The sequence below is a fragment of the Pleurodeles waltl genome, chromosome 8 (genome assembly GCF_031143425.1).
Source record: "Pleurodeles waltl isolate 20211129_DDA chromosome 8, aPleWal1.hap1.20221129, whole genome shotgun sequence".
NCBI lineage: Eukaryota > Metazoa > Chordata > Amphibia > Caudata > Salamandridae > Pleurodeles > Pleurodeles waltl.
The window spans coordinates 400590378-400602670 of record NC_090447.1 but is presented as its reverse complement, the minus strand read 5'-3'; the positions used below and the strand labels follow the sequence as shown (position 1 = coordinate 400602670).

The 12293-nt window shown below is 42.2% G+C and overlaps 1 protein-coding gene across 3 annotated transcripts in view; it reads right to left on the bottom strand.

The window, feature by feature from the left end:
• Positions 1 to 12293, bottom strand: part of VWA3B (von Willebrand factor A domain containing 3B) — an 829217-nt gene that overhangs the window by 670134 nt on the left and 146790 nt on the right. For all 3 annotated transcript variants that reach the window (XM_069204269.1, XM_069204271.1, XM_069204270.1), the window contains one exon: positions 690 to 806. In XM_069204269.1, the coding sequence (XP_069060370.1) occupies positions 690 to 806 (117 nt within the window). The remainder of the gene's footprint in view (positions 1 to 689; positions 807 to 12293) is intronic.

Here is a 12293-nt window from a genome sequence, read left to right as displayed (position 1 = left end):
TAAGCAATTGAATATGAGTCCTTAGAGAATTATCAAATATACGCTAGATGAGTGCCATCAATGTCCCAACAAGGCTATAAGGATATACCTCGGCTTAAAAAATAGAGCATTTGTTCCATTATGGTCATTCACTGACATTGTCTTTAGGCATGCAAAAGAGTAAACTAAACGTTGTGGCTAACTTTGTTGAGATTGCTATGATACTGTCCAGAGTGATTTAGCAAATGTTCTTTTTTCCTTCCTAATTTTAAATATTGACTTCATGGCATCCTCTTCTTAATAAGGATGATGAAATCATGAAATCACTGCCCATCCGAATACAAACTCTTTGAGGACTTGTATTTGGAAAGGCGAAGGCCATATATAAACTGCCTATCGCACGACTGTGCAATGCTGCGATCGTAATTCGTTTTCCTCAATTGCTGCATGACCACTATAAATCAGACTGCAGAATTTACACGTGCAGGCAGTATACTTAGTGGTAAAATATGTAATGTAAAATTTAAGACAACCTGTGCTTTTTTCCCAAAATATGAAAACAGGTGTTTTAATCACGTATATTTTGCAACCTAAAAGAACTGTTAAAAACATAATACAAGCTAATCCGATAACACATAAAAGCCTTTTGACCCATGCTCATGCTATGCAATGCAGAGCAACTGAAAGAAAAAGTAAAAGGGTTATAATACCTTCAATTGTTGAATACAATGACGATTGCATTGCAATAGCTTGGATTTTTATCAGAGTGTTTCTGGCCTCCTCCAACTCCTGCCAAATAAGGAAAACATCTTCTCGAACACCAGCTCCTGAAACAAAAAAAATATTTAGTAGACTTTGCATAAGAGTGGTGCAAATAGACTAATCAGCAAAACAGCATAAAGGATAGGCACCTTGCAATTACTATCTTGCTAGTAAAATGAGTTTAGGCTTCATTGTCTTTACTGAATTATTTTGTAAGTGACTGTATACAGGTACTCCAAGAACTGTGGTATACTACATGATGACGGATGAATCAACCATAAATTGGCCTGCAAGTCGATCAAAAGGTGCTGCATTTTCGAGTTTTCAAGCTTTATGTTTATTTAATTCTTTGATTTCTACCAGCCGAGGCGATACAAACATTTAAAAATGCCTTTAAAATTACAATCAAATGCATTTTATACATAAGAACCATTTTCATAACTCCTAAAATGCAGAAAAAACTTTCACAGCTTAAACCATAACCGGATATCTTCACCTTTTATTATATATGATACAAGTTCCCAGACTAACAAAGTTCCTAGAATAACAAAACATGAATCAAAGATTGAGCAGCACTTTAACATAAAGGACACTTAAGATCAAGATGCCACCGTTCCTACAGGGCACCCTTACTTCCCGAATCAGTAACTGATTTATCCTTAACTTCAATAGCCACCTTTTTATATAAGAGTAACTGGTTTGCCATCATAAACTGTTTAGGCAACGCCAGCTGTTTGTTCTACATTTGCAACGCTGACTATATGTCGGTAGTACTTTGACAAACACCTGCCATGATTTTGTTAAAGTCGCATTTCTCCCCCCGTCCCCAAACAAGCTGTATTACTTGTGGCATTGGGCCTTCTTATAAATTTAGAATCAGAAAGGCAGAGTTTGAAAATATGATGTCTATATGTTACGGTATAATATTTAAAAATATTACACATCATGCCCAACTCCAGCCTCTATTCAAATTCATGATATCTTATACCAGTGTCAGACAATGTTTTTTATTATATACAGTGTCGAACTTCAGACTCATGAAGTAACACGCTCACAGTTTTTAACTCATTTCTTTCCCTTAAAATCACTACAGAATGACAATCTCTAGTTATTATTTCTATTGGACGATCACCGAATGTCCATGAACAATTGTGTTTTGATTGCCTTTGTCTGGATAACATAACTTTTGTTTGTCCTTCAGTGCTCTTCAAATAGTTTCGCTTGCAATGTTCACAAAAATATTTAAAACATGTTGCTTACCAATAAGAGTCAAATCAAAAATATTACGTCTGTATAAAATAGACATTGAATAGTCTCTTTGTGCACCTTGGCTTGGAAACATCTGTTGCGCCGCGCAGTGCGGTGCGAGCCGAGAGCTCGACTCAAGCCGGGCGTTCGGCTCGGGCCGCACACCGCGTCTTGAAGACGCGGCGCGCCCCCAGCCTCTCCTGCGCTTATCGAGGCCCCAGACATAGCATGGGGCCTCGTTCTACTTTCTGCTCTCCACTATGCTGGGGTCTATGACCCCTCTTACCTGTCTTTTCGTTTCTTTTTTCTTTTTCTTCTTTCCTGCAGTCTTTTGTTGTGCCTTTCTTTATGTCTTTTCCCCCTTCCCAGATTCCTGTTCTTTCCCAGCATTCCTTGTTCCCTATTCTCTATGGTTCCTGTTCTATTCTGTTCTATGTGTTGTTTCCCTGTCTAAGATGGTGTCCTTTTACTTCCTGTGGGTCACTTCCTGTTTTTTAGTATATAAGGGCTGTGTTTTCTTCTTTCTTTGCGCTGCAACACTTTCTGCTCAGTTAGTGTCTTCGCTCCTGATTTCCTCACCTTTTGGTTCTGGATTTCAGCATTCTGTGTTTCCTGACTTTTGCTCCTTTTGGATTCCTGTTTGTTTGTTCTTGTTTTTTCCAGGAATCTTCCTGTTTGGAGGTTTTTTCCCCTTTTTCTAAGGGGTTTTTCTCCTCTGGCGCTATTTTCTGAAGGGCACGGTCTGTTCTTGGCGTCTCCATTGCCTACAGCACCGTGGCTACCAGAAAGAGTCGCCCCTTTTTGGGCCAAAGTCGAACATTGAAGATCCACGCCACCAGATCTGCAAATTCCAGGCGCAAGCAGCACGTGAGTCGTGACAGATTGCAGCGCCAAACCATTCCGACGTCCTCAAACACCATGGAGGACACAGTGGCGGCTGCTGCAGATCCGGAACAATCTCTTTTGACCACGATTCAGCAACAAGCTCAGGAATTGCAACAACTACGCAATGAAAATGCTGCGTTACGACAGGCTTTGGCTCTCCGCACCAGTGATGTTCCAACTATCTCCGCTTCTACCCCTTGTTTCTCTGGTGAACCAACCAAGCTTCGTGAGTTCCTGGATGCTTTAACAGTGTACTTCGCCTTCCGACCTACCCAATTCTCCCACGACAGGACCAAGGTGGGTTATCTTATCAGTGCCTTATCCGGTCCAGCCTTGGCCTGGGCAACCCCGATGGTGTCCTCCAACGACCCTGTATTGTCGGACTATTCCACCTTTGTGAGTCGCTTCAAACAGATGTTTAGCCGTCCTGGATTGGAAGCCTCTGCTGAAGAAGCCCTGTGTGACATCCAACAAGGCTCGCAAGACGTCCTGCAATATATAACCCGTTTTCGTCAGCTGGCGGCAGAGACCACTTCGGTGGAACGTACTCTGGTAACTTTATTTCATAGAGGACTCAAAGAAGAAATAAAGGATGAACTAGTACATTCTACCAGAGCGGAAGATCTTCGTGGCCTGATGGATCAAGCACTGTCCATCGAATATCGCCTTCAGGAACGGAGATCGGAAAAGAAAAGGAGTAGAGGGTTTTCCCAGCCAAGTAGCTCACGAGCTTGCCTGCAGCGTTCCGAGGAACCTCGCACTCCTGCTAGAGACATCGAAGGGGAACCCATGCAGGTGGATACTACCCAAGGTCCGCTCTCTGCTAGTGAACGAGAAGACAGACGCAAGAGAGGGTTGTGCCTGTACTGTGGTTCTGCTGGTCACATGCTTCGTACCTGTCCTGTACGTCCGCCCAGGCCTTCGGGAAACGCCACCTCCCGTCCTCTGTAAGAAGGGAGGGGACGGGATCTACAGCTATACCTTCCATCAGCTCCTTTAATGACAATACAACTGCCTTGTTCATTTTTCCTGTCCTGTTACAACTTCCTGACGGTCGTCAAGAAAAGGCTATGGCATTACTAGATTGTGGTGCTAGTGGTATATACATGGACAAGACGTGGGCTGCTGCTCACCAAGTTCCTACACAAGCAAAAGAAGTACCCGAACAGGTACACACCGTGGATGGATCCTTGATATCCTCGGGTCCTGTGGACACCACTACCCTGATGTTAAGTCTACAGGTGGGAAACCATCAAGAACACATTTCCTTCGATCTTATCATGTCCCCCAACCATACCATCATTCTTGGAATTCCGTGGTTCATCAGACATAACCTGTATATAAATTGGGTAACCCGGACAGTTTCTTTGTCTTCGCAATTTTGTCATGAGAACTGTTTTACTTCCGACAAGTATTGGTCTCCGAAAAGATCCTTAGATACTGAAGGTGCCACTGGTATGTCCATTAATACGGTCCAAGGGGTCCCAGACCACTATTTGGAGTTTCAGGATGTTTTCCAAAGACCGTCGAAACCTGTGCTACCTCCACATCGAGAATATGATTGTGCTATTCCATTGGAACCCGGCACAATTGTTCCTTTTGGGAGGATGTACTCTCTCACGGAACCCGAAAGGGAAGTTCTAAAAGAGTATCTGGACGAGAATATACAGAGTGGTCTTATTGTTCCATCGTCGTCTCCGGCTGGGGCTCCTCTCTTTTTTGTGCCCAAGAAGACAAAGGATCTTCATCCTTGCCTGGATTTTCGAGGTCTGAATAAAATAACAATTAAAGATCGTTATCCTTTGCCTCTCATCAGGGACATACTAGAAGCTATCAGAGGGGCTCAACGTTTTACTAAATTAGATTTACGAGGAGCTTACCACCTTTTACGCATCAAAGAAGGCGACGAATGGAAGACAGCTTTCAGGACTCCATTTGGCCATTTTGAATATAGGGTTATGCCGTTTGGTCTCACTAACGCCCCCGCAATCTTCCAGAGATTTATGGACTCAGTGTTTTCAGACCTTCTGAATCAGACAGTCGTGATCTACCTAGATGATATTCTTATTTATTCTAGAAATCCTGAACTCCATTCTTCCCATGTGAAACAAGTTCTTCAAAGACTTCGTGCTCATCAACTATTTTGCAAACCAGAAAAATGTGAGTTCGACATGACGGAAGTCAAATATCTGGGCTATCATTTAAGTCCCACCGGCATAGCTATGGATCAAGAAAAGGTACAAGCTATCCTAGAGTGGCCTTCTCCTTCTTCCATAAAAGAAACACAATGTTTCCTAGGGTTAGCAAACTTCTATCGACAATTCATTCTAGACTTTGCCAGACTGACTAGCCACATAACTCACACCTTAAAAAAGGAAAATTTAAAGAAAGGGTTTGTCTGGACTGAGGCGGCTGAAGCAGCCTTTCAAGAATTAAAGAGAGCCTTCACCCAAGCCCCCATCTTGAGACATCCAGATACCACCAAACAATTTATAGTCGTAACTGATGCTTCTGAGAGAGCCATCGGAGCTGTCTTACTCCAACGACAAGAGGATGATGGTCTTGAACATCCTGTGTTCTACTTGTCTCATATCCTTTCCACAGCTGAACAACACTATTCTGTACTGGAAAGGGAATTATTGGCTCTAAAAACAGCCTGCCTTGAGTGGAGACAGTTTCTGATGGGTTCCAAGGAACCATTTGAGGTGAGGACAGACCACCGTAACCTACAATGTTTATGAAATTTTGTATGCCAGAATAGTCGTCAGGCCCGCTGGGCCTTTTTCTTCAGTCAGTACGATTTTTTCATCACATATATTCCTGGATCTCAAAACATTCTGGCTGATGCTCTGTCTCGCCGATATCCAGAGTGTACTCCTTCCTCATCTCAGTATCTTCTGGAACCCAGTAAGATCATTGGAGTGGCTCAGTCTTTCCTGGAAGAAGTACAACTGGAATACGCCAACCTATCGGACCACGACATAGAAGAACTAAGACCATTATTACATAAGAAACAAGGATATTTTTATTATCAAAACCTGATATTCCTCCCTACTAACAAGGTGCAAGAAAAGGCATTACAAATGTGCCATGATTCACCTGTGGCTGGTCATAGAGGCATCAAGGCCACACAAGAACTTCTTTCACGATTTTTCTGGTGGCCTACCTGGAAGCTGGATGTGGAAAGATACGTTCAGGCCTGTCCCATATGTGCCCAAATCAAGATACCCCATACCAGACCTGCAGGATTACTACAGCCTTTGCCTGTTCCACCGGCCCCATGGCATACCATCTCTACTGATTTTATGTGTTCACTCCCACCATCAGCAGGAAACCGGGTCATCATGGTCACTGTGGATTCTTTCACGAAGATGGCTCATTTCACTGCCCTGAAAAGGCTACCTACTTCTCAAGAACTAAGTCAAATATTCATTGATCATATCTTCCGTCTCCATGGACTTCCACATACCATAATATCTGATAGAGGACCTCAGTACATTTCCCGATTTTGGAGGCATTTTTGTAAAACACTAAATATTAATAGAGCCCTGTCTTCAGGGTTCCATCCTCAGACCAACGGCCAGACCGAGCGTCTGAACCAAGGACTAGAGCAATATCTTCGATGCTTTTGCAATTCTACCCAAAGTAACTGGAACACTTACCTCTCTATAGCTGAATTTTCCTACAATAACTCAGTCCATAGTGCCTCCAAGGTCACTCCCTTTTTCTGTTCCTATGGTTTTCATCCTACCTCTTTTCCTACTTCTCCACAATCCAACTCTCCTCTACCCGCTATTACCTATTTTTCCAAACGCCTTCTCCAAATCCATAGACTAATTCGATCTAATTTGTTACATACCAAGAGATATATGAAGAAGGCTGCAGACAAGAGACGTGCAACCAATCCAGACTATCATCCGCAAGATAAAGTCTGGCTCTCCTCCAAATTCCTACCCTCACGTCTTTCTCAAAATAAGTTCACACCTCGTTACTATGGGCCTTTCCGTATTCTTCAATTGGTCAATCCTGTCACTGTCCGTCTTCACTTACCTCATACATGGAAGATTCATCCGGTCTTTCATGTTTCTCAGCTTAAACCTTATGTGCCTGACCCTTACTCACGTCAGTTTCCTTGTCCACCTCCTGTACTTGTGGATGATGTTCCTGAATATGAAGTACAGGAAATTTGTGACTCTCGTCTTTTTCACAAACGCCTTCAGTATCTGATTCATTGGAAGGGTTATCCTCTCAGTGAATGCTCTTGGGAAGATGCATCTTCCGTTCACGCACCTCTCCTGATTCAACGCTTTCACTGTTTATTTCCTCTCAAACCTGGACCTTCGGGAGGGGGACCTACTGTCGCGCCGCGCGGTGCGGCGCGAGCCGAGAGCTCGACTCAAGCCGGGCGTTCGGCTCGGGCCGCACACCGCGTCTTGAAGACGCGGCGCGCCCCCAGCCTCTCCTGCGCTTATCGAGGCCCCAGACATAGCATGGGGCCTCGTTCTACTTTCTGCTCTCCACTATGCTGGGGTCTATGACCCCTCTTACCTGTCTTTTCGTTTCTTTTTTCTTTTTCTTCTTTCCTGCAGTCTTTTGTTGTGCCTTTCTTTATGTCTTTTCCCCCTTCCCAGATTCCTGTTCTTTCCCAGCATTCCTTGTTCCCTATTCTCTATGGTTCCTGTTCTATTCTGTTCTATGTGTTGTTTCCCTGTCTAAGATGGTGTCCTTTTACTTCCTGTGGGTCACTTCCTGTTTTTTAGTATATAAGGGCTGTGTTTTCTTCTTTCTTTGCGCTGCAACACTTTCTGCTCAGTTAGTGTCTTCGCTCCTGATTTCCTCACCTTTTGGTTCTGGATTTCAGCATTCTGTGTTTCCTGACTTTTGCTCCTTTTGGATTCCTGTTTGTTTGTTCTTGTTTTTTCCAGGAATCTTCCTGTTTGGAGGTTTTTTCCCCTTTTTCTAAGGGGTTTTTCTCCTCTGGTGCTATTTTCTGAAGGGCACGGTCTGTTCTTGGCGTCTCCATTGCCTACAGCACCGTGGCTACCAGAAAGAGTCGCCCCTTTTTGGGCCAAAGTCGAACATTGAAGATCCACGCCACCAGATCTGCAAATTCCAGGCGCAAGCAGCACGTGAGTCGTGACAACATCATGCTTGTTATAGGGACTTTAAATCTTGAGAAATCTAGATAGCTGAAAATAAAGGTGTTGAGATGCAACTTTGTCTAAACCTGTGTGTGTCACTATTTTTGTGACAATGCACTGTTCTTTTTCTAGTCCACGAGTCATTATGAAGTTCAATTATTAATTGTGAGCAGTATGCCTGCTGTTTCTACCCATATTTACAAACTTTTTAAAATATATTTTGCTAAACGTTTACAGCAAATGTCTGCCTGGGCATTTATCCTTTAGCTTTCTGGAAGAGTGCAATCCAAATCAGTTTTTGATTGCTCCCTCTCCGTGAGTCATGGATGGTATTATATTTTGCTCAGAGTTTCATTACATTAGGTCAACGACTGTCTGGGCCTTGAGCCCTCGAAGAGATGATGGATCGCATTACATCATCTACTTTCTGATGGCTGAAGAAGAGCAGCCTGTGGGCGTTCTGCTTCAATCTAATTTTTCTTAGTCATTACGTTTTTAACCAAAGGTTTCATTTGTTAACTTGATTTCCTGTTACATGTTACAATTTAATAGATACATATTTGTTATATAGTTAACCCAATCTTGCTTTGTCTCTGGTAGGGCCTTAATAATTTTCCTATGATCTAAGAAATTCCCAATCAGTCCCCAAATGTCTTAAACGTTTGGTCTTTAAATTCTCTATCAAATCTGTCCAGAATTTTCAGTGCTTCAAATTTACTCTGCATGATTAATTTCTTACATTGTCATCTAAATTCATTTATAAGGATATCTCTCTTGTCTCTTGTTAGAAATTGGGTCTCTGGTGGGAGGTCAGTTTGCACTCTGTCCAAGCAGGGACCCTCACTCTAGTCAGGGTAGGGAGATACACACCTAGGATAACCCCTGCTCATCCACTTGGTAGCTTGGTACAAGCAGTCAGGCTTATCTCAGAGGCAATGTGTAAAGTATTTTGTACCAATATACACAATAAACAGTGAAAACACCACAAAAGGACTCCACACCAGTTTAGACAATAGGCAATATTTATCTATACCAAACAAGATCAAAACAACAAAAATCCAACATACACAAGCAAAGATATGAACTGTTAAAGTACAAAGAGTCCTAATCCATAGAAATCAATGGATGCGTTGTTTTAGCACAACGTACCTGGTAGGCATCAAAAATAAAGCCACACGTGTATGTGTGTGTCGGAAAAGCAAGCAATGCGTCGATTCCTTACTTGCAAGTGAGGCTTTGCGTCGATTCTTTGTCTGCCAAGCAAGCAATGCGTCGATTCTCTCCTCGCAGGGAAGAGATGGGTTGATTTCTGGACAAGCAGCCTCAGGTCGGTGTGGTGATGTTTCAAGTTTTGATGCCCAGAGACGATGCGTGAAAATACGGACGCAGAGCAGCGATGAATCCGCTCTGAGCTGGTGATACGTATTTTAACGGTGATGAGTCTATTTTTTAGCCGAGGTGCAGGCACTACATTTATTTTTCTGCTACTCAGTTCCAGAGCGTGGACTTTCTACTTGGGTTCACCAGCTTCTCCTTTCAATGGCCCAGGGACTGGATGTGGCACCACTTGGCAGGGTAGAGGTCTCAGCAAGAGAGCTGAGGTGCTGGAAGATAAAGTCTTTAATGTCCCTGAGTCTTCAGAACAGGGGGGAAGCTCAGTCCAAGCCCTTGGAGAATCTTCACAAGCAGGATACACTGCAAAGTCCAGTCTTTGTCCTCTTTAAGGCAGAAGCAGCAACTGCAGGCCAACCCACCAAAACACACACAGCAAAACGGCAGTACTCCTCCTTCGCCCTTCAGCTCTTCATCTTGGCAGAGGTTCCTCTTGATCCATAATTATTCTAAAAGTCTGGAGTTTTGGGTCCACTATTTATACTCATTTCTGCCTTTAAAGTAGGCAAACTTCAAAGAGAAAGTCTCTGTTGCTCACAAAATCCTGCTTTGCCCAGGCCTGGCCTCAGACACACTCCAGGGGGTTGGAGACTGCATTGTGTGAGGATAGGCACAGCCCTTTCAGGTATACGTCAGCTCCTCCCTCCCCACTTTTGCCCAGGAGACTCATCGGGATATGCAAGACACTTCTCAGCTCCCTTTGTGTCACTGTTTAGAGGGAATTCAAAAACAGCTCAACTGTCACTCTGACCCAGACGTGGATTCCACAAGTAGGCAGAGACACAGACTAGTTAAGCAAAAAATGCTCACTTTCTAAAAGTGGCATCTTCAAACTGACCATCTAAAAACCAAGTTTACCAAAAGATGTATTTTTTAATTGTGAGTTCAGAGACCCCAAACTCCATATCTCCCAGTGGGAAACTGCATGTAAAAGATATTTAAATATTTAAAGGCAATTCCCATGTTAACCTATGGGAGGGATAGGCCTTTCAATAGTGTAAACCGAATTTGGCAGTATTTCAGTTTCAGGACATGTAAAACACACCGGTACATGTCCTACCTTTTAAATACACTGCACCCGGCCAATGGGGCTGTCTTGGGCCTATTTTAGGGGTATCTTACATGTACAAAAGGTAAGGTTTGGGCCTGACAAGGGGGTACACTTGCCAGGTCGAATGGGCAGTACAAAACTGCACACACACAGACACTGTAGTGGCAGGTCTGAGATCTGTTTACAGGGCTACTCATGTGGGTGGCAAAATCAGAACTATAGGCCTATTAGTAGCATTTGATTTACAGGCCCTGGGCACACATAGTGCACTATACTAGGGACTTACCAGTAAATCAAATATGGCAATCATGAATAAACCTATCACCAATACAAGTTAGACTGAGAGCATATGCACTTTAGCACTGGTTAGGAGTGGTAACGTGCCTACAGTCCCAGAGCCAACAAAAACAGGTCAGAAAAAATAGGGGGAAGGAGGCAAAAAAGTTTGGGGATGATCCTGCAAAAAGGGCCAGGTCCAACACCTCTGCATTCCTGCGATATTCTACATCATTTATTCAACAGTTCTTCATTAGAAACCATACAGCTTCTGTGCTGGTAGTTCTGATGTGATTGATGATCCTATCCAATTCCAGTCCCAATTACTGCTGCCTTTCATTTGCCGTTTCTTTTACTAAGCCTAAAATATCCGTGCATAACGTGTTTTCGTAATAGTGATCTTATAGACAAGATTGATTGCAAAACGTCTTATTCCAATTTCACTCCAAAGATCTTTGAGGGTTTTTTGAAGTATAGATAATTTGATTTTCTGTTCTTTTTTCCATCATCTATTCACCACTATCAAATCATACGCAATTTTCCAGAATCTACTTATTTTAGAATGTACTTTACTTTACCACTACAGTTAACTTTAATCTTGTTCAACTTTTATTTACTTCTGCATTATTTTGAAAGCTTACTAGTCCTATATTATTTAATGTTATACAAAGGGCTGAATATAGTTGATTTATGATTTTGTTTTTCTATTCATGCAGTCCATTTCTTCATCTAATGCAAAAACGTCTTCAATTTGTAATTTTCTAGACCTACATGTTTAAATCTATTTTGTGGGTATGGGTTCTACCGGAAAGTACGGATATCTGTTTTACACTCCATAATATTTTCCTCTTGGTTAGGCACATAGCCCAACCTGCTGAAACATTCAAGTTCTTATTATCTTTGACTACCCAGGCCCAGATTTGTGCGTTCTGGTCTATTTATGGTCTTACTCTAGTTGTAGTTGCCTCCCAGTCTGAGAGTATATCTACTTTCTTATTCACTTCCATATTTGTTGATCCTACAACTCTAAGCTCAGTCTTCATTTGAAGGTCTTCCACTTTTTTCAGTAGGTTAAAATATAGTTACATTATGATTTAACAGCTGTTTTGCACTCTCTTTCAGAGCTGGTCAGTGATTTTCAAAACTACAGAATTTTAATTTTCGCATACTTTTCGTTAATATTCTTCATAGTTGTTTTTTCACTTGCTTAGTCTAACCTATCTTCTGCATTTTATTGCTAGGGTTAAAAAAAAAATGGAACAAGTTATTTTTCATCTTATTTTTCTTTATAAATTATTATAGTAATTGTGTTTATTAAAAGATATTTAAAGAATGACAAAATTCAGTGTTTATAGATTTGAGATATGTATTTTGTTCACTGAAAAACCAGGTTGAATTGTCGTAGATTTCAGTTTTATTTGCAGGCTTTCATCCTCCTCGGTCATCAAATTTACAATATGGTCTCCAAGCTGCATGGCAAAGCTTTGTCAAACTGGTCTTTTCGCTATGTTATTGTGAACTAGTGCTGTGTGATGCAAGGGCAGCTTGCCCATGATCAC